Source organism: Lethenteron reissneri, chromosome 30 (genome assembly GCF_015708825.2).
Source record: "Lethenteron reissneri isolate LAM-NWPU_2019-01 chromosome 30, ASM1570882v1, whole genome shotgun sequence".
NCBI classification, from domain to species: domain Eukaryota; kingdom Metazoa; phylum Chordata; class Hyperoartia; order Petromyzontiformes; family Petromyzontidae; genus Lethenteron; species Lethenteron reissneri.
In genome coordinates this window covers 7,262,387-7,285,208 of record NC_083808.1, presented here as the reverse complement: position 1 = coordinate 7,285,208, position 22,822 = coordinate 7,262,387, and the positions used below count along the sequence as shown (strand labels likewise).

The following is a 22,822-nucleotide window of genomic DNA, read 5'->3' as shown; positions in this document are numbered from 1 at the left end:
TACCCCACGCAACTCAAAGCATGCCTGCCTGTGACAGGCGCACAGAATTAAACAATATCGTAAGGGTATTAGAGACTGCAGTGCACCGAGGAAGACCAAAAAGGGTAAATGATTATACTCACAGAGGTCATTGATAGGCTGACCTAATAACTAAATTGTACACCCCTTACACCAATATTTGAAAACTAAGAGTGGTCTAAATGTTTGGCTGCTCAGGTCGACTAGAGAATGACGAAAGGAAATATTTCCAAGACTCGACGAGAATTCCGCAGGTTGTCATTGACTAGACTAAGACTACAAACGAAAATAAAAGATGTGGACTAAGTTAACACTGCTGCAAACAAAGATAAAGATCCCTCATGCAGCCTTGGCAGACTGCTGGGGCAAGTGCTGTTGGCGAGCACCTATGAAGGCCAGCAGAGCACACGAGGGGGTGGGTGGCCAACACCACGCCCGGCCGCCTTTGTCTCCCCAGTGGCGATATTTTCACACCGCACCGGGTACTCATTTGAGGCTGAGTCAACCTAGTGGAGGGCCCAGGACCAGTTCAGATAATCGTCACTGGTGTTGACCATGAGTGAGAATCGAACTCGGGTCACCGGGTTTGTAGCGCAGCGCGATGATCGCTGCACTACCGCTCCCGACTAACACTGCTGTGTACACGCACGCATGCATATTCAAAATCACACCATGACATGTGTGTGCTTTCGTTTTAATTAGAACGCGAAATGGGGATGGTTGCCCGTGCCACCGACGCTCAAGCAGTGATTGCTGATCCCCTCCCTGGCTTTCCTAAACCTTGAGGGCAAGGGTGAAGCTGGGTGAGGGATTGTAGTTTTTTTGAATTTGCAAGCAGGGTAATTTTAACGCTAGGCAATAGATATGTTTTCGTTATTAGTAACTTGTGTGTTAACCATACACGTAGGGAATAGATGATTGTTGTGATTTTTTTTCTATTTTAAAAATGTTTCTGCCTCATGACCTAACGTATAACTCATCGCAAGAGACCGTTGTTTTGGTCTCATTTTGGAAAAGATTGGTCGTCTTTGTCTACTTTTTTAGCCTAATTGTTACCTGAGCAAATTATTTTCTTATATCATACGTAGTCGAATTCTACACTCATGATCTGTTGCGTGAATTTAATTTAAACGACGAATCTACGCGACAATACATGCTTATTCGACAGCATTGTAGTCAGAAATGGTACGTGCACCTTAATATTTAACAGTGTGACAAACGTGCCTCGTAACTTAACCATAAATATATTTATTTCACAATTCCACACCCCCTGAGCATTTCGAGCTGTATTCTGTGTTCGGTATTGTCAGCTTGTATCGATCTGAACTGAGTGGAATCCAAACAATGATGGATTTTATTTGGAGTCATCAATGATTGTCTTGAGACAATCGAACGAACAGCCCATGAGCAGATAGTTTAATTTCAGACGGGAGCCAGGGACTCAAACCCCTAGATCTCAGTGATGCCACCTCAGGTTCATCACACATCAATAGCACCATCCCCTGAGTCACCCAACCAAGCAACCACTACACCACCCAACCACACTCCCCATTTTCCATCGGCCCTCGTGGCCTGGAGCGTGTGCAAATGCCCTTGTGATACAAGGGCCGTGACAGAACAGGACGACTTTCGTGGCAATCGTTGTCATCAATCTGCAACTGGCAACGCATTTACTCTGAGACAGGAGCTACGACGTGGCGTGTGCAGAGTGTGAACGACTTGACGAGTAACGACGACAAACAAGTTGCAACTATAGCGACTTGACTAGAATTGGCGTAAGGGGCCAAGCATTGAGTAGGTACCCAAACATGTGTCAAGACTTGACCCCTCCTCCCCTCCCTGTACGCACGCGGACTTTTTACACCCCCCCCCCCCACCTGCGTACGTACGCCTGACGCACCCCCCCCCCCGAATCCTATATAACGGCCGATATTTAATCCGCGCAGAAACTATCAAGGATGAATAATATGAACGTGATTAAGCAAACACATAGTACACCGCCGGACTATCCAACTCATTTGAAGGCCAATGTCGACAAATTATTATCGAAGCTTCACCCCCCCCCCCCTGTTTCCTATGCGCACATTGTCAGTAGACCCCCCATATGCAAGCGTGCGCGTTTGGGTGAACCCCCCCTCCCCCCCTCCATGCGTACGCACTAAATGGATGGCCCCCAAGTGACTTGTACAGAAATGGGGTTAAGTGAGCCCCGTCTATCGTAGAGGGTTGATGTTCGTGAACGCCTCTCTCCGATGCGGCCCTCGTCGGCCCCGTGTCTGGGGGCCTCAGCCAGAGGTCGCAACCGGGTACCCGATACCCGTACCCTACCCGATACCCGGCTACCCGTACCCGGCCGGGTACGGGTATCCGTTTGCGACCCTGGTGCGGCCGGGTACGGGTAGGCCGTGAGTCACTGGTGAGTAAGCCGTTTGTCACTCATTTCCCAACGTCTTGTCTCTTCTCACAATTCAAGTTCCTAGAATCAACCCACCCGTGCCTGCAACATGGCTTCATCCCAGAGGTCGCAATCAGGTACCCAATACCTGTACCCTACCCGTACCCGACCGGGTACGGGTAGGGTACGGGTACGGCCGGGTACGGATACGGGTACCCGTTTGCGACCCTGGTGCAGCCGGGTACGGGTAAGGAATCAAAACCCGTTTGCGACCTCTGGCCTCCGCTGGCCGCACCGTCTCTCGCGTCGGGCCTGGGCCGACTAACCTCGGTGTCCTGGATGATAGAGGACGACCACCCGGGCAGGTCGCGGGGACCGGACGGCCGCCTGCCCTCGGCGTCGTGCGAGCACTCGAAGCAGAGGCGCGCGTCGCAGCCGGCGTCGAGCAGCGCCCGCAGCAGCGACTCGTCCTTGAAGGCGTACTGCAGCGCCGCGGGGAAGCGCGTCGTGTTCACCACCATCTGGCAGTCGACGTTGGCGCCGTGGCGCAGCAGCAGGGCCACCGTTCGCGGTCGCCTCGGTGCATGGCCACCAGCAGCGCGTTCATGGGGTCCTGGTTGACCTTGGCGCCGGCTTGCGGCGGGTAAGGGAGGAGAGGGCGATCGCGAGACGGGTTTGGTTGGATTGTCACTCCGCGAGTAACGACTCTCAAGAGACAATATGTGGGAGTTACGTGCAAGCGTGAGCAGTACGGTAGTGATATGCTGGGTATTGGGAACGGTGGGGCAGCCCACCAGCACTCATTCAAGCCAAGATCGACTCTGCTGACGAGACGCTGTGTGGAATCCGGTCCACAAGTTCGCTTGCACAGCGGTGTATCGATGCCGCTGAATTTTACGCATCGCCAAGAAGGCCGTGCGATCAGTGGGCTGCGTAAGAAATACTTTTAGGTTTTGCATAAGGAGACAGATTATATGAAGACGACATATTGTCCCTCTTGTCTAGCTTGACACGACTGCAAGCAACTGGTTGCGTGCAACCGATTGCACGAGACGTCCACATACAAGCGATTCAGATGCGTTACAAAACGAGCTGCGCGCAACTGATCGCTTAGGTGCGGACCTGGGTTGCCTTTACTAAACTAAACTTTTACCAGGTAAGGCCCACAAAATGATAGCTCAACAGAGTGGCGTGTCAGTGAAAATGTATAGCAGCCAAATACTCTCAACCAACGTTTCTAAATGTGGAGGGAAAAACCCGGAGAACAATCCACGTGACCACGGGGAGAGAGACGCCACAAACTCCAAATATACATCAGCAGGTGCCAGGATTGGGATCGAACCGACGACCTCCTGCATACCAGGCGAGGGAGTTAACATCTCCTAGCCACCGCGGCGGCCTACGGGAGGCAATGGGCTGTGGGGCGAGGCACCGTTGAGCAGCAGCTTGGTGGCCTCCATGTCGCCGTTGCACACGGCGAAGAAGAGCGCCGAGCGGCGGTTGTCGGTGTAGTTCACGGCGACGTGGTCGGCCAGCAGGAAGTCGGGGTCGTAGCCGCTCTCCAGCAACACCTTCAGGCACTCGACTCGACCGCCGGCGACGGCCGAGTGCAGCGGACTCACGCCGCTCCGCTCCACGGCGCGTTCCCGCGTCTCCAGCAGCAGCTGCTTCACCGCCCTGAGCGACACCCCAACACGACCCCGGCGAGGTCACCGAGTGGGCGATCATTCCGGCGCTCGGAGGAGAGTTCAAGGTGGGGAGTTTTGGATGCTGCCTGATGCCGCCGCAGTGTCAAAGTTGGCGCGCACCGGACTTGCAAGTCCGAAGGTCGCCCCGGCTCGCTCCACGTGCTGGGAGCTTCTTGGGGGACTGGATTGAAGCTGCCAGCACGTGCAGCGAAATAACACGCGGTGCGACCCGAATACACATTGGAGAGATTTGCGGTCTACTCTTCGAATGGCTGCTCTGGAGAATTCGCCACGAGACCGAGCAAGTGGATTGGTGTATTTTGCTCGAATTGTGTGGTCGCGCAACGTGGTCATTGAGAGAGACAAGAGGACGAAAAGTGCCCAAACCAGGGCATGTTTGCAACGAGACTTGAGAGACAGCAATAGGAATATGTGGATTCGAGAACATACTCAAGTTGTACACGTGACATTGACTGTCAAAAAAAGCAAGTGGGCTTGGAGAGGACAACGCAAGAGGAGAGGATGGAAAGTGGTCAAGACAAACGACAGTGTGGCAGTCAAAGGAGGGAACGCGTCTGAAAAGAGGTCTGCTGAGATAAGGTGGGGTAGGCTTCATTCAGCAGTAGATAGATTATGCCTTGCTCTTACACATAGGGGGTAAGAACCAGAGCAGAACACATGATAGAAAGAAAAGCAGATCGTAGTGTTACTCATTTCGTTCAGCATGTATGTATGTTGAACTCTTTCGCATTGTACGTAGCCAATCGTGCTAATCAGAGGTGAAGGACAACAAACCAAATACAACAATCAGTTCGAAAGAAATGAGGCTTCAATATATATATTTAAAAGTGCATAGCTCCAGTGGCTTCCTAATATCGGAAGGAAGAGCGTTCCAGACGGCCGAGAAAGCGCATCCGAAAGCGCGCGATGCGGTGACCACCGTCTTTGTTCGACGGCGAGCCAAAAGCCGCCGCTGCTGCTGCGAGGATGACCGGAGTTCGCGTGACGGTTTACGCTCCTGAACGAGATCAGCAAGGCGCTGGGCATTTGCGCGAAGTTTGTTGAACATTGACTGTGGGGCCCTTCTGAGTTTTTGCGCCGCCTGTCCCCTTTAAACGCGGTCACGCGTGGCCCCCGCCCCCCCATGCACAGACCGGACGTGGCCCTTGAAAGCGGCGCGGTGGATGGGCAGGTGGCCCGTGACGTTTGGGATGTTGGGGTTCGCTCCGTGCTGAAGCAGCAGCGTGATGCAGTCGATGTGGCCGTGGCTGCTCGCCTCGTACAGCACCGTGGCGGCGTCCTCCGCCTGAGCGAGGATGTTCGCACCTGGGAGGAGGGAGGGAGGGAGACGTGAGCTCGCAGAGCCGGGGGTGGGCAACCTATGGCGCATGGGTCAGGCCCGCGACTTCATCCATGCAGCCCGTGAAACCAACCACCTCAAAAAGGGCCCACAAACCTGTCACTAGAGGGGGACTTTTTTTGTTCGCCGCTTTGAAATGGCCCGCGAATTATATCCCGTCACCGCAAGCATCTCAGCAGCACTGAGCGGGTACTAGAGGGGAATAAATTTCGATTTAAAGCTTTCGTGACTGTAGGGATTCATCTTCTTGGTTCTTTCGGTAAAGTCACGTAGAAGGGAAATAATAAAATAATACAAATAAAATACAATTCTCACGACGTTTCGGCCACAACGCAAGCAGCCGTCCTCAAGTGAAGAACAGGTCTGTCGGGAAGACAGCGTCTGAATCCATTATTTCCGTTCTACGTGACTTTACCGAAAGAACCAAGAAGATAGAGGGGAATACTTTCGACCCGCCAACACTGCGTTTCTGATTTTAGCACGCGCAGTCATTTGTCACTACGAGGACCTCTTGTACGTTGAACTTATTTCGCACCGTACGTAGCCAACTGCGCGGGGGAACGACAACTAAACACAACCAGCAGTTCTCAAGAAATGAGTTCATTCTAGACAAGTGGAATGACGAGAAGTGACTGAGGCGTGTGTGTTAATGAGTGGCCCCGCCAAAGAAATTTGTCAGTCCTATTTAGATCCCATGAAGGAAAAGGTTCTCCACCTGTATTAAAGACCCGTGCCTGGCTGAATACATGCACTACGCCTCAGCAGGTTTTTTGTTTTTACAATTGGCAGGGATCCAAATTAATAGATTTTATAATTTAATTAATTTCTTGACACGAGGCCTTTGTAAAATATCAGGCACATGTGAAAGTAAGTACTCTTATGCATCTTGCAATGTATCGATTACAAACGTAGACTCAAACCTTGCCGATGCTTTTGCTAACGAGAGATGCATTGACTTGTGTATATGAATTGATTGATTTCGATTTGTATATTTTCGTTTTTGAATTTAGTCAAGAAGTTCACTTAAACCCTGGAATCAAGGAAAGAAAATCATGTACGTACATGCACGGCTTTTCTAACAGTTTTTCACGTGAATTTGTGTGATCAGCTGTCTTTGTGCCTCAGGGTAAACGCAGCACCGGCCTGCAAGTGGACACTCGTCTGCCGGTAGGGAGCAATGTTGCTTCCCAAACATTGTGAGTAATTTGTGAGTACAATAATTTAGTATATTTGGCGAACTTCGACGCCTAACAGCTATTTACAATTAAACAAAGGTCTCCGATTGGAAGAATAAGGGTTGAACGAGAAAACTGGAAAACAGAAAGGAGCCGTTAGAGGGAACGGACAGGGATTGGCTAAAGGTAAAAAAAAATGGGGGAATAGAAGGTTCGAGAAAGGGAGCTGATGGATATATAAGAAGAGATCACGAGGAGTGAGGACGCTCGGAGAAAGACACAAGCAGGAAGACAAGAACGAATCCTAGGCTCCCTGATTGTAGAAGTCTTTAGCAGGGTAGTTATTGCGGAAGTCTTTAAATAAAAGTGTCTCCTCTTATTACTTTATCGTCGGAGTCGTTACAATCGATCTTTCACGTCTACTAACGAAGCAGATGACGCATATTTATGGTTAATAATACACACCGCAGTATTAACCAAGGGCGTCCGTCGTACCCGAACCGCCAACCTCTGCAACAAAGCGGCCCTCCAAACGCGCGCGCGCGGGCGCTACCGCTACCGCTCGTCCGCGTCTCGCCAGCGGCGGCTCGAAGCTCCTCGGGGCTCACCGCGATCCAGCAGCAGCCTCAGGACGTCCGCGTGCCCGTGCTGCGCCGCTATGGCCAGCGCCGTGAAGCCAAAGGCCGTCTTCTGGTCCACGTAGGCGCGGTTGCGCAGCAGCAGCGCGGCGAAATCGCGACGTCCCAGGCGCGCAGCCTCGTGCAGCGCCGTCCAGCGGTTGTGGTGGCCGTGGTTGACGTTGGCTCCGTAGCGCAGGAGCAGCTCGGCCGCCGGCAGCGAGCCGCGCTTGACGGCTGCACCACCGCCGCGTTTACGGGGACAAAGCGGCAAGATGCTAGGTCATTCTTTGGTTCTTTCGGTAAAGTCACGTATAAAGATAAAATAATAAATTAAATAATAGCATACTACGACGTTTCGATTGCAACACAAGCAATCGTCATCAGGTATAAATGAAATAGCAACAAAAAATCTAACCAGAAAACTATAGACAGACATATGAGCAGACAGATATCACCAAGATACATAGAGAGAGTAACACAGGTACAGAGAGGGAGATCGTCTCTGTGGGGTGGCCTTAAATAGACAGAGGGGGGGGGGGGCGGAGGCAGAGAGAGGGAGGGGTTAGAGAAAAAAAAAGAACCAAAGAATAATTCCTGCGGTCACGAAAGCTCCAAAATTAAGAATGCTCCATCATCACCATCATCACCATCATCATCACCGCGATTCATGTGCGCAGATTGCCCCATAGGCGTCCACTACACATTGCCTCTGTCTTGTGCCAATATGCTCAGGTACAATATGGGACCTTTCTTGCCAGTATCAAAATATAACAAATGGTTTGATCTTTTGTGGCTATAAAACAGGTGTTAAGGTGATAAAGAAAGCTGTCTATGGTGTGGACCAATCAGATTCAAAGACAATGCATTTCTTATCGGAGCATACGTGTTGACTTGAAACTTATCGGAGCCCGTGAAACCTACCACCTCATGTTCACCTAAAGTACTGTGTGTGTCTTCTTGGTTCTTTCGGTAAAGTCACGTAGAATGGAAATAATAAAGTAATAAAAATAAAACATCATAAAATAATTCTCACGACTGTGTGTGGTTAATGCAGACAATATTCCTTGAAAAAGGATTCTGTTTGGTGTTTTAACATCTGAACACGTTTTACTGCCAGAAAGGGTAAAACCTATTGTTACATGCTCAGGTAGTGCATATCTTTCTGGCACCAATCTCTAATGTCGTCGTCAAGCAATTCTCTGTTAGGTCTTCCTCTCTTTCTGGTTCCTTTCATTTTTCCGAACAACACACTGTGAAACACTGGAAGATCACTTTTTGGTGACAATTGTAGATTCAAGCAAATTAAACGCAGGTTTTATGTTGTGTTTAGGCTCATTGCGTAACCTCCCTCTCTCCCTTCCTCACCCCAACACGGAATAAAATTCACTCTGGCAAAGAGTAAACTCTGACGGAATACTGCCAACGAGTGCGTCCACTTGCGGTTGTCATTGATCCCCAAGCCCTCGTCCTCTCCTCACGCATCTCAGTACTGCGAGAGCGCATGCCTCCGCCTGCGCAACACACCCGTGCCTTCATCACGTGCCAACTCGACTCATGCAACTCTCTCCTCTACGGCCTACCCATCTCCAAACTCCAGATGATTAAAAAAATGCCGCGGCCAAATGTTTCTCGAGTGCATGAGACCCTCAGTGTCGGAATGTTTATTTATCCTGAAAAAAATCCGATGAGCTATGAAGCTTTTTTTCACAGATGTCGAGACCCTATCACCCCAATCATTCCAATCCTGTGTCAATTTCAAGATCACTCTCAACGTCTTCAAGATCCACCTCCATCGACCCGTCGTCCCTGCCTACCTCTTTTCTTCCGTCTGAAAATGAAAGGGTACTTGACAAAAAACAAATCGCCTCTTGATTATTCTAAAGCGGTGGTTCTCAGAATGTGGGTCCCGGTGCCACCACCAGTGGTCCACGACGGTCATCCAGGTGGTCTGCGGTGGCTGTGATGCAATTGCAAGTTGATCCGGAAATAATGACAATGTTTACAATGTTTAAATTTCGATTTAAAGCTTTCGTGGCTGCAGGGATTCATCTTCTTGGTTCTTTCGGTAAAGTCACGTAGAATGGAAATAATAAAATAAAAAAATAGTTTTCTTTTTATTATTTTATTATTTCCATTTTACACTGTTTGTTTCAGACGTGAATTTATAATGATATTTAATTTAAAAAAATTAAGTTACGTTAACCACCCTGATTAAAGCGCCTTAAGCCTAAGATCTACCCCCCCCCCCCGCCCCAAAAAAGAAACTTATAGCTGCGTTAAAAAAGAGTTTCTTAAGGTATTTTCTAAAGACTCACCTGTTTTGCCTGGCCTGCACTTCCCATGTACGAGCAGTGGACTCTGGACTTTGTAGTATTTCTATTTCCTAACTTCGTGCACGGCGCACTGAGATCCCTGGATGAATTGCTGCTATTATTATAATTATGTTGCGATAATATGAATACTTTGTGTTACTGGTGTTGAGAGAGAGAGAGAAGTGACCAGGAGGTGGGGGGGGGCCCTGAGTGACCCACGGAAATGTTTACATCGGCTGCATGGTCTGCGGGCCAAAAACGTTTGAGAACCACTGCTCGAGAACGATCAACGTCACATCGCCTGGTGTGTGCCCAGTGTCTCGCGTGACAATGTGCCGGAGCGTTCGCTCGAGGGCATGCGATGGCTGTGAACCCGTGCTCCGCACCTGTTGGACTTTAAATAAAAATCGGCACCGAAATCAGAGCTGACCATCTCGTGAATTAAACCAGCAACGTCTCTCCGCACGTTGAGCTAATTATACGACGAAGATCCCCGATTGGGCGCTGTAAATACACGCAACCGCACGTGCTGTCACAACTAAAAAGGGCAAACTCCGTTACGCTATTGACACTGGCTCGCCCAGTTGCAAAGACTTAATTAGCCTTGACCTCATTGTTGCAATGTTTCGTTGTATCGGCGGCACATGTTTGCCCGATCTATGTTGACACAAGGCAGCTGTCGGCAAGAGTATGAAACCCCAATGAGAACAGCATGCCTTATTTTGGACGGTGGCTGGAATGTGAACAGCGAGCCAGAGCTATGCGCCCTCCCTCTCTCCACGTGGAGACACACGGACAATACATGAACCGCGTGGCTGCTGTCATCACAACGTGCGGCATCGGCTCGCCACTTGAGCCTGGAAGTTCGTGGAGAGAACGAGGGCGTTCGGTGACGACGGCGTGAAGTGTCTCGAGCAGTGGTACCCCACCTTTTGATTGTCGTGTACAAACCCGACTACTAACCCCATCAACTCTCAGCGTACCCCCCCTAATGGTCGTAGACTGGAAATAGTTAAATATGATATCACAGGCTAATTAAATGTACGAAATGTATGAAGGTCTTCTTTCACAGATGTCACACAAAATGCATTCGGTTATTTCTTTATATCAACGAAACATTGCCCACATGTTTTGTTTAATTAATTGTCATGTTTTATTTACGTGACAACCCTTACTAATTGGCTGTGTCGGGTGGTGGCGAGTTTAACGACACACACTTTTCTGCAATCTCACCCAACAAAGCTCTATTATGCATAATATTGGTCGCGAAAGCATACCGCGTGTTAAACCAATCCACCATTAGGTGCATGGGCTCGCGTGCTCGCTAAAGATGGCACACGTACCCCCAGGTGAACGGATCGGTATCGAATTGGAACCACTGCTAGACCAAAGCCAACAGCACAAACAAAAACTGAAACAGTTTCCACACCGAACGAAGAGGTGGTACAGCACGCAAACACAGCAGCGGGCAGCTGACCACTGGGCTGTCAGGGCCATGTTTTGGTGATAGCTAACACAACTTGTATATGCAGACGGCTACAAATAAAACACAAAATGTTGTACATTTGATATTTGCACCGTTCTCATCGCACAAGGACGTTGTGTTTCACAGACGGGTGTAGTCTGCCAGTAGGGGGTCATGTTTTCTACGTGGGTTTACAAAATTAAGTTATTTGTGTTTTTTTTTATCGAATATTGGCAAATGTGGACATTCATTCCAGCACGCATGGCTTTATTTTTAGTCTGGTCAAATACAACAATAAAAGCACGCCACATAAAATTTAGTGATATAATCCTTTTGTATGCTGAGAGGTTAAGTATTTTGGGGGGATTCCGCTGAAATGCACACTGCAAACTAGAGAAAAAGCTGTCATTGTTTTTTTATATAAGAAATACCAGATACGGACCATGAGACACCATGACAGATTCGGTCGACCTTCAGCAGTGGATAGATAACGGATGATGTGAGAAGAACAATGGCAAACTGGTTGTGATTTGTGGCAGTGGCTGCTGCCACACGATTGCGAATCTCTCGACGTCTGAAGCACCCTCACATATGTGTGTATGTTGAACTTCTTTTGCACCGTACATAGCCAACCGTGCTAATCGGACGTGCCAACCGTGCAATGACAGTGGCATTGTCTCCGTACCAGCGTAGAGTGGAGTTTCTTCGTTTCCACATGGCGCATTGGCATCGAAGCCCCTCTCCAGCATCAGACGCACGCTCTCCGTGTGTCCACCTTTTATGGCGAGGGACAGAGCAGTGTCTCCGTCGGAGGTCGTCTGCTCCCAGATGCTGTACGGACACGCTGCAACACGTAACAACGCCAGCGATTCAGATGGCACGGCCAATCAACAGCACGCCACCTTCACGACGACTTGTCACCCGTGAGCATCGCTCGTGAAATGCATTGACATTGGGATATTACGGTGGCGTGATATTGTTAACGTTATATTCTTGGTTCTTTCGGTAAAGTCACGTAGAAGGGGAATAATAAAATTATAGAAATATAAAATAATAAAAAATGCTCACGACGTTTCGACTGCAACACAAGCAATCATCATCAGGTGTGAAATCCACAGCAAGAAAAAAACCCAAGAACAACAAAAATAATTTCTTGCTGTGGATTTCACACCTGATGATGAGTGCTTGTGTTGCAGTCGAAACGTCGTGAGAATTTGTATTGATTTATATTATTTTATTATTTCCCTTCTACGTGACTTTACCGAAAGAACCAAGAATATGAATCCCTGCAGTCACGAAAGCTTTAAATCAAAATTGTTAACATTGTTTAATTACAGCCGAGACGATCGATTCTTTCTACATATCCTACTTATACAATTATAATAACAGTCATGACAATGAGTACATTTAGTATTCACGCCATTATGAAACAAGGTTGACACGAAAGCGCTTTGCTTCATAGACGAGTATAGCCTGCCAGTAGGGGGCAGTGTTGCAACGTGGTTTTCATTAATTTAAGTAAATTTAAGTTGATTTAAAAAAATTGGCCAATGATGCCAGCACACACGTTGTTCTCTTTAAAATTTCTAAGAAAAGTCATTGGATCTTTAATGTCTACCGTGAAGCAGATGGCGCATATCCTTTGTGAATACTGCACACCCACAGTATTAACCAGGGTGACTGCCTGTCTCGGACCGCGAATCTTCGCAACAAGTGGCAAACACGCGCCGGCTCGGCCACCTCACCGGCACTTTTCATAGAGAAAAACCAAGAACAATAAAGAGATAAAACCATGACGGAATGTCAATAGTATCGACAATTTGTTCCACATTGGTCCAATATTGCCTTGGTGAATCACCAAAAAAAAATACAATACTGCAGCGGTTTATTTGTATATGTATGTATTTACTGTTTCATAATTGTGTGCATAATTATCGCTATTACAGCTATGGCTGTAAAAGCCCCCAAGATGTATTATATTTGATCACTCTGCTGTTTGTCACACTTATTGTAGCCCACCTCTGCGCCCAATCCTTCATTTGACCGATTTCAGCTTTCATTATTTTTTGCTCGGGAAAAGAAAATTAATGTACTCGTTTCATCAAGCATCCTTTCTGATTGTGTGACCTGTTAATTAGCAAATAAAACAACTATTAATTAGCACACGATGACACTGTCGTCAAAAAATCTCGAGTCATATTAAGCAAACAGCTGCGATACGCGTCTGTCTCGTCGTATTTTGCGTGGACTTAAAAAAAATCGAGAAAATAAAGACAGCATTGCAGGTTGTTGCTACACTTCAAGGGGAGCGTTGATTAATTAATTTTTAATTGAAGCGTATTTTCGCTGGTATTTATCAGGATCGAGATTGCTTTCATTCTTTGGACGTGTAAGAATGTGCATGCATACCTTTACCTCCACGTTGCTGTAGGATGAAATATAGGTAAGAATGTGCCGATATAATTATATGGGAACTGCGTTTTAGTCCTAGCTGTTAAATGTAACCAGTAAATTCCCCTTTATTAAATCAATACCTGAAAAATGAGCTTGAACACGTTTCACTCTCTGTAACGGAGAGAGGATGTTTAAAATTAACACGAGAGTCTTGACTTAAAGCTTTCGCGACTGCAGGAATTCACATTCTTTGGGTCTTTTGGTAAAGTCACGTAGATAGGTTCAAAGAAAATAACAAAAAAAAACTACGACGTTTCGATCACAACACAAGCGAACGTGTTGTGATCGAAACGTCGTAGTTTTATAATTTTTTTGTTATTTTCTTTGAACCTATCTACGTGACTTTACCGAAAGACCAAAATAATATTAAAACGAGAGTGTTGTGACAGGTGGCTTGATAGTTCCAGCTCTTTGTTATTGTTGCAGCTATCGGATTGTGTGTATCTACATTGAATTAATGTCGCACCGTACGTAGCCAACCTCGCTAATCGGTGGAGTGGTGCGGGTGGTGAAGCCAGTTTACCGTCGTACCATGCAGGATTCACAGGAGGATACAACAGAAATGACTTGTTTCCCTCGATTACAAAGTGTTCTTGGCATGAATGTATATATGTACGTTGAACATCTTTCGCACCAGTACGTGGCTTGACATTTCCATCTATTTTTAAATCCTTTATATTAAGTTCACTTGCTTGCTTGCTTGCGCGCTTACGACCGTGCAAATCTTTCGGTCGTTTTTTTAACCCACTTCCCGTGATCCAATCGAGCTGACATTTTGCACACAGATTCGTTGTGCGTGACAATTTATTTTCGTGAAAATTTTTGTTCCAAAATTTTCCACTTTTTAGGAAAACAAAAAAATTTCAAATTTAATTTAAAATACCAATGTGATAAAAATGAAACTCTTACTCAAGAAAAACAGAAATGAATAATAAATTAAAACCCATGCCACGCATATAAAGGATTTATAGTGAAAAGCTTTGTTTTTACGGGTTAATTTTTTCTTTTGTCACAGCTATCGGATTGTGTGCGTGTGTACGTTGAACTTTGTCCGCACCGTACGTAGCCAAGCGCGCTACTCGACGGGAGGGGTGCAGGCGATGAGTTTACCGTCGGCCACGGCTCTCAGGACCTCGCCGTCTCCTTGAGCGGCTGCCCTGTGCAGGACGCTCCAACCCTCCTCGTCCCTTTCACACGGAGCCCTGCTGTGCCTCAACAGGCTCTTCACGACGTCCAGCTCGCCTGCAGGAGAGACATCGTGCCACGGTTACCACGCCGTTCTCGAGCCATTTCTCGCACCGGGGCAATGGAATCTCCCCCCCCTCTCTCCTCCCCTGTTTGCGTTCATCGACAGCGTTCTCTCGTTATTAGCGAGGGATACGTTCCCGAGATGCTCGCGAATAGCAAATGTTGCGGATAATGAATTCCCTTTGATCAATATATATAAATGCGCTATTCAATACACGGACGTTTATATGACACCAATAAAATGTGGTTATAATAAACATAAATACATATAAATACGAAAGCAGAAAACGTAATTTATAAATGAACTTATGACTTTATCTCTCATGACTTTTTCGCATCACATTCTCTCTCGTTACTTTGTTTTGTCACTTCCTCTCTCTCTCTCTTGAGGCATAGTCCCATGGGATGTTGGCTATCAACAACAAGGCAACTCCTATGACTAATTGGGAATGGGACGCAAGCGTAGGATTGATCACCCTGTCGCTGGCCGCCTTTGGGGAGGGTGTATAGTATGAAAGGCCGAAACACCCTAGGAACCAAAGGTACACTACTGACGATGCGTTCCCCAAATTTCACCAGGCTCACTGTTCATGAACTCTTGGAAGTGCTTGCACAAAGGATAGTAACATCTCATCCTGTGTTCTTTGGAATCTCGCGTTACTCTCTCGCTCTCTTGAGGCAGTCGTGTAGAGTTACACATTCTATTCGCGGACACCCGAAATCGCGAATATCAAGTTCGTGGATAACGAGGGAATACTTTATGACGACACAAGGCTGTGCAACTCTGGTAGGTGGGCATGCACAGCTGCTTCGACACCATTGAGCATTGGGATCATGATACGTGTATAGAATTTTAGCCGGCACCGTTGCGATCCGAGGTTTGAATTCAGGAAGCTACCTGCGATTAAACGTGACTCTCATGTGCAGGGTGTTAATAGTCTCAGCTCGTTCTAGATTTGAAGCTTTCGTGACCGCAAGGATTCATATTCTTAGGTTGTTTTGGTAAAGTCACGTAGGTAAAAAATTTCAATTAATGAAAGTAAAATAAAACAAAATAAAAAATAAAAAAATCACGACGTTTCGGAAGCAACACAAGCCTCCGTCTTCAGGTGGAACCGTCACAGCCACGACAGCTGTATCAAGTACTTGTGTTGCTTCCGAAACGTCGTGATATTTTATTTTTTATTTTGTTTTATTTTACTTTTATTAATTTAAAATTTTTACCTACGTGACTTTACCGAAAAAACCTAAGAATATATAGTCTCAGCTCGGTCACCAAAGACAAAATAATCATCACTGGAACATTTTATTGTTCGGTTTTATTGTCGTGCTACAAACATTACTCTTAGTGGCAGAGTGGGTGGGAAAGTGCTACCCCCTACTCTGTGGACGAGAGGTCAATAAAAGGGTCCTCAGATTTAGCTCTGTCATATCTGCTTTTGTGTGCCGTTCTCTAACAAGAAAGGGGTGCAGTTGTGCGAAAGATCCGATTGGAAGTTTTGCCTCATGACATTACACCAATGGTGCAATAAAGATCATGTTTGGGAGACATTTTTGTGAACAATTAATTATTTACATTATTTGCTAAATATACGCCAACATTATTTGAGTGAATGTGACTGAACAAATTGGCCAGAACCCCCGTCCCCCCCCCCAATACAAATGAGGCATTATAAACAAGATGTCAAAATAGTTGATTCCTGAATTTAATTATGACTCACGCCAAGTCGTGGAATTGCTGGGCCGTGTTGAATCATTGCTTACCTAATGGAAGGTGGGTTGCCATGGTAGCTCATGTTGTTCTTCTCCGTCGTGTCTCCTGTCCAACCTATATCGTTTTTAGATTTGAAGCTTTCGTGACTGCAAGTATTCATATTCTTAGGTTTTTTCGGTAAAGTCACGTAGGTAAAAATTTAAAATTAAAATTAATAAAAGTAAAATAAAAATAAAATAAAATCACGACGTTTCGGAGGCAACACAAGCTTCCGTCTTCAGGTGGAACCGTCACAGCACGCTTGATGTATCAAGTAAATGAGAGATTCCAAGAGATACTACTCCGTAGCGTGCTGTGACGGTTCCACCTGAAGACGGAAGCTTGTGTTGCCTCCAAAACGTCGTGATTTTTATTTTATTTTTATTTTACTTTTATTAATTTTAAATTTTTACCTACGTGACTTTACCGAAAAAACCTAAGAATATATCGTCTTTTCCCTATAATCTGCACAGACCACCGCTTCTGGTGTTGGCATTGCCAAATCTTGAGGAGTGCATTGTGGTGCTGCACATTGTTCGGTTGTAGAAGCCCCCCCCCCCGCCCCATGATTTCATTGCATCTGCCGAAACCCACTCTCAGTCTGTTTTTAGGCTCTGCCATGCGAGCCATTTGGAATTGGAGCCAGATGCGAGCTCCTCACTGGGGATGATTTCTCGCCGGCTTTATTCAGCAGTTTTGTCATTTGATTGTTCCCAGATTCCGGCGATGTCGTCAGTGGTACGGTGGAGCAAAAGAAGCTGATTATCGATGAGAGACGACGGTGCGGCTCGTGTCAAGGCAATGCGAGATACCTGAGCCCGCACCGCTGAGACGCTGGGTTTGAATTCTTGACTCCGGGCCAAAATTAAATCAGGCTCGCCATGGACTGTACAAACAAACTTCTCGTATCAAGTTATTTGTGTTTAAGTTGTCCAACTTTGACGGTGGCACAGCCCTCTCAAGAGTGAAATGACATTGAATGTTTTCACACTTTGTTTTGTTGTCATTGCATATTTGAGATCCTATTTTTTACAGTTTCTGCAAAGGAGACATTTTAATTCCAAGGGAGTATAATGATCACAATCGATGGATCGAACATATTCAGGGTTTGTATGATGCCTTCTTATATATATTATTAACGCATTGCTAATATGCATTGGAAACTTCCAAAAAGACTCTTTTTTTAATTCATGTTTTCCGACGGATGGTAGATTTCCAATGATAAACACACTGGCCTGAAGTTACAGGTCGTATGATGCGTCCTTAATTTACAGAGCCTACGATGGGAATTTCACAGAGTTGGCCATTCTTACCCTGGGAGACTACACAGAGCTGCCCGTGTTGGTAGAGGGGATGGATCTCAAGCGGATAACAAGGTGTGCGTCCCGCAGGCTCTGGGGAGGGGGTGCAACTATTGGGGGGTATATGGCAGCGTTATGTGACGCATAGGGGCCCAGTCCGGCCACAAGGGGGGCCGAATTAACAGATAAACAAGTCGAAAAAAATACGTGAAAATATTTTTTTTTCAAAACAATTACGGTAACCATAAATGCCCAAAAAATTGTTAGAAATATAAAAAAATATTTATTCCGAAAAAAACATTGTGTTAAATATAATACCGTTTCTGGTGTTTGCTACTGAACACCAGGCTTTCTTGCTAACTGACGTGTGCACGAAAGCAAGACGCATAACTGAATTGTGAGTATCGTAGCTTTAAATGTATTTTATTGATACTGTCACTGTGAGACTGTCTTCCTCTAAACCCAACACACGGTGCAACTAAAATAGTATATATAGTTATAGCCTAACATAGTATCGTTAACGGGTTAAACACATCCGTAGCGAAATTTCGATTTAAAGCTTTCGTGACTGCAGGGATTCATCTTCTTGGTTCTTTCGGTAAAGTTACGTAGAATGGAAATAATAAAATAAAATAAAAAAAACATAATAAAATAATTCTCACGACGTTTCGGCCACAACGCAAGCAGCCGTCCTCAGGTTAAGACCAGGTATGTCGGGGAGACAGCGTCTGAATGAAACAGCACACGTGCTTGGATCTAGTCCAGTACAAGTGACTCGGGAGAAAGAAGGGGAGGTCCAGAGTCGTATCTTCCACCCCCCCCCCCCCCCACGTTGCAAGAGGCAGTTGCGTCCCTGACACTGGGTCAGGGTGAGTCCTGGATGTCACCGGAGTTTGTTATCTAAGAATGGATCCCACGCTCTTTTCGAAATCTGCCTCCTTTCCATTGAGTCTGTACCCCAGTCGGTCCATAGAGGCACGCCGCTAACGAACTCCGACTCGCTTCTGAATTGCCAGGTAAAGTGTCGTTCAGGAATTTTAATTGGATGTCCCAACCACCCCCGCCCCTTTTAAAGTTGAGTGGTGGGGGGGGGGCAGCGACTTCCAGATCGGTCTCCATTGAGAGTCTGCGATGGGGTTCAGACTCGTTTTAAACGTTCGCACTTTGTGCACGAACAAAGCGGTGGCTTCCAATCATTACTCGGGGGCGTTGTGCAACCGGAAAGCAGATAAGTAATATTTTAAAACACTTTTTTTAAAAACACGCTTTAATGAAATGTACCCTACTCGTAATGGCAGAACTCCACGACTCCAGGAAGTGGCCCCGAAGCTTTCCATACCGTGGGGATTTACAGCCAACGTCAGTTGAGCGTGGACAATTAGACCCAAGCCGAAACATAATATCTAAAAATGAATGTTAAAAATATTTTTTTGATTTTTTTATGATAGAAAATGGTATTGTCATCAGTAAGACATAAGTATACCAAGTTTGCAGTCGATACCACATTGGGAAGTGGTTTAAAATTGAGTTACAATATTTGAGGATACGACAACAACAGACAGAGTGAGTTAAATAAAAGCGTGTAATAAAAAAAAGGGATTTTTCACGAGAAAAGTCTTGTTTTTTATGTTGTTACCTTTCGTGATGGCTTCGGTCAGCTTCACAAACAAATCTGAATTGGTACAGCTGTGAAACACAAAACATTCCGCAACGACAACAAACACGCAATTAAAGTCGTACTCATATCCCAATGCCATTTAGCCTTGATGAATTTTTTTTTGCATAGGATGTACATGCGTGCATGCATTCAAACAACTATGCACACACCAAGGTTATCTACGCGAGCAGGTGTGCCGCCTTGCGTAAAGCTGCAAAACAAATTCGTACGAAAACGCGGCTCGCTCTTAGCTGCGGTGCAATAGCATCGGGGGCATACACCAACACTGCAATGCAACGTCTCTCGACTCCGCCGTACGTGCTCTCGCCCGCGTCTGAAGATTTGCGCTCGTACGACGCGAACATCTCCTGCAGGCTCATCTGGAGGGCAAGTTCGGTCATGTTCTCCTCTGACATTTCATCCATGTTGTTGATTGCTCCTGAAAGGCACGTGGCGCAGGAGGTCGAGTTCCCACAAGGGTCGCTTTAAAAAAAATCTGTTCAGCAGTAAATGTGCGTACGTGTGTTGAACTTGTTTCACACCGTACGTAGCCAACCGTGCTAATAGCAGGTGCTGGGGAAGGACAACAAACTAAACACAAAAAGCAATTATAAACAATTGCGTTGTTAATCCAGATTTAAAAGTGCATAGCTCCAGCAGCTTCCTAATATCGGATGGAGGAGCGTTGAAAGTGCGCGATGCAGTGACCGTCTTTTGTTCGATGGCCGGAGTTCGCGTGATGGTGTATGCTCCCAAACGAGACCAGCAAGGTATTTTTATTAATTTGTGGCAAAACAAACTTCATGTGTAATGAGTGCAACATTCTAATGTTTTCGTTTGGCAACCAAAAGCCAATGCAGCTCGGCGAGAATCGGACGCACATGGTCGGATCTTGCAGTGCCCCTCACGACACGTGCCAGGCCATCGACGTATTTGGATGGGTTACGTTGATAGCGTTGGATGATAACCTGGCACTGGAAGATAGCCCAATCGGGAGTCCTCAAGGGAAAGCTGGAACCCACTTGTTCATTCCACGCACGCAATGGAGTTATTTTGGCAAATGTGGGAGATGATGTTGCAAAAACGGCCAAATTATCTTGTTACGTTGCTGCCGTATCATTCATTCATTCACACGGCATCACATCATTGATCTACAAACTAATGATTACTGAATAAACATGTGTTTTTTTATTGCATGGTGCGACCTAGATATTAACACATATCATAACACAGTATACTGTGTAACCTACATTTAGGCAACTTATAATATTTTTTTATTTTACAAGGTAAAACCCACTGAGCCAAATAGCTCTTTTTTCGAAGCGATCTGGCCACAAATGATAGCTCAAAGAAGTGGCTTATCATGTGGAAATTCATCGCAGCTAGTTATTCTAAACGCACGTTTCTAAATGTGGAGGGGAAAAAACGGAGGACCCGAAGAAAAATCCACGCGACCACGGGGAGAACACATATACGGGGTCGAGGATCGAACCCACGACCATCCTGTATACCAGGCGAGGTAGTTAACATCTCGCCACCGTGGCGACTAAAGAAAAAAACCTGGCAATGCTAATGGGGTCATTTATTCTTGAATGCAATCGTGCAGAAGGCCGTGATAGTGCCCTGACGCCATCACTCGAATCTCAGGGACATACGCTTCACTTGCCTGCTGACACGGGCCTTGATTGCAGAGCCATTGTACAGGTGACACGTGCCTCGATTGCTTCGGCTTCAACCCACGCAACGTGGCTGCGCATTTGCTGCTGTCCGATATTCGTGTTCCAACTACGGCCAGAAATAAATGGAAAAACCCTCCCATGGAAGTGGAGGTTTGATAATTGTGATTGTCCAGCAGCATACGAAATTTACGACGTGGGGACCAAATGGAACAAAATGCAGTACAAAGGCTTTATTTCGATTTTTATGTCAATTTCTCAATGTCCTCGTATTTGGTAGGCAATGCACATTGCCATTAGCATTTGACCGATTTGGATGTTCCAGCTGTTCTATACACACACCTAAACACACACACATCGAATGCTGCATTACAACTTTAAAACATTGAATTAAGGGAGGTGAATATGAAAGAAGGCTACTAACTGGTAGGGTCACACATTTAATACGCGATAGCATGTACAATTAATGTTTTTCAGATATGGACAACACAGTACAACACAAAAATACAGCAGTTCGCCTGCTGTATTTTTTCACCTGAAGACGATTGCTTGTGTAGCGATCGAAACGTTGTGATTTATTATTATTATTGTATCTACGTGACTTTACCGAAAGACCCAAAAAGTATAAATTCCTGCAGTCACGAAAGCTTTAAGTCAAGAGACAACACAGCGTTTAAGCATGGTCAAATAAGCTGTCCTGTTATGTCAAGACGCTGTGGTGACGTAGATAAATACTTCACACGATACAAAAAAAACAAGATAACAAGTAGCATAGCATTTGTACCATGCAGGATTCACAGGATGATACAACGGAACTGGATGGTTTCCCTTAAATTCCAACTGTTTTCGGAATGTATGCACGTTGAACATCTTTCGCACCAGTACGTAGCCAACCGTGTCAATCGGATGTGCCGAAGGAAAGGCGAACAAACGAACGCGCATCGTTTGGGTTGTGTGTGTGGCACGGTACCTTCGAAGCCAGACCGCCCGTGTTGACCTCTGCTCTCTCGCAGGGGCTCACGGGGAGCGAGACGCTATCTTCTCGGTCGCTGTGTCTATCACGAGAAGGATGACATGCAACTCAGCGCCACAGCCACACGTTGCTATCCATAAGCGTCCAGTGAACTGGGCGTTTGAAACCGGACGAGCGATGTACAGCGCTATTATTCGTCTGCCAGGCGTGCTGTGTTGTGTGTGCGTGTGTTTCACGAGGAATTGTGCAATGCTCTATTTAGGACGTGTGGGTGCTTCTATAATCAGACCACTAACGAGCCAGCGTATGGTTATTCGGCCCAGATACAGCCCTAAAAATAGGAGCTCTAAGGGGCGATGACCGGTGGGTGGTGGAAACGAAGAGATGTCAAACAAATTCTAGATTTGAAGCTTTCGTGACTGCAAGGATTCATATTCTTAGGTTTTTTCGGTAAAGTCACGTAGGTAAAACATCAAAACATCAAAATTGATGTTTTACCTACGTGACTTTACCGAAAAAACCTAAGAATATGTCAAACAAAGTTTTACGCGCATTCAAGAACACGACATGCCGTGGAAGAACAAATAATAACCGTAAAAAATAACTGCACGCATTTTGTTCAGTTTAAAATGTAACATTATGGATTAGAAATAATTTCGGTACGGTATGTTTTGTGTGTGACACAGTGTGTATTAAATGGGACTATTGATTGCCCCCCCCCGCGCAC

At 46.1% G+C, this 22,822-nt stretch overlaps 1 protein-coding gene across 1 annotated transcript in view; it reads right to left on the bottom strand.

Moving 5' to 3' along the window:
• LOC133349475 (dynein axonemal heavy chain 12-like) overlaps nucleotides 1–22,329 on the bottom strand; it is a 32,745-nt gene extending 10,416 nt beyond the window's left edge. Inside the window, 10 exon segments of the mRNA XM_061562961.1 lie at nucleotides 2,740–2,978; nucleotides 2,981–3,046; nucleotides 3,846–4,090; nucleotides 5,256–5,427; nucleotides 7,245–7,490; nucleotides 11,719–11,877; nucleotides 14,598–14,729; nucleotides 19,426–19,475; nucleotides 19,765–19,885; nucleotides 22,093–22,329. Coding sequence (XP_061418945.1) covers nucleotides 2,740–2,978; nucleotides 2,981–3,046; nucleotides 3,846–4,090; nucleotides 5,256–5,427; nucleotides 7,245–7,490; nucleotides 11,719–11,877; nucleotides 14,598–14,729; nucleotides 19,426–19,475; nucleotides 19,765–19,871 — 1,416 coding nt within the window. The 5' untranslated portion in view covers nucleotides 19,872–19,885; nucleotides 22,093–22,329.
• Between the last annotated feature and the right edge of the window lie 493 nt (nucleotides 22,330–22,822).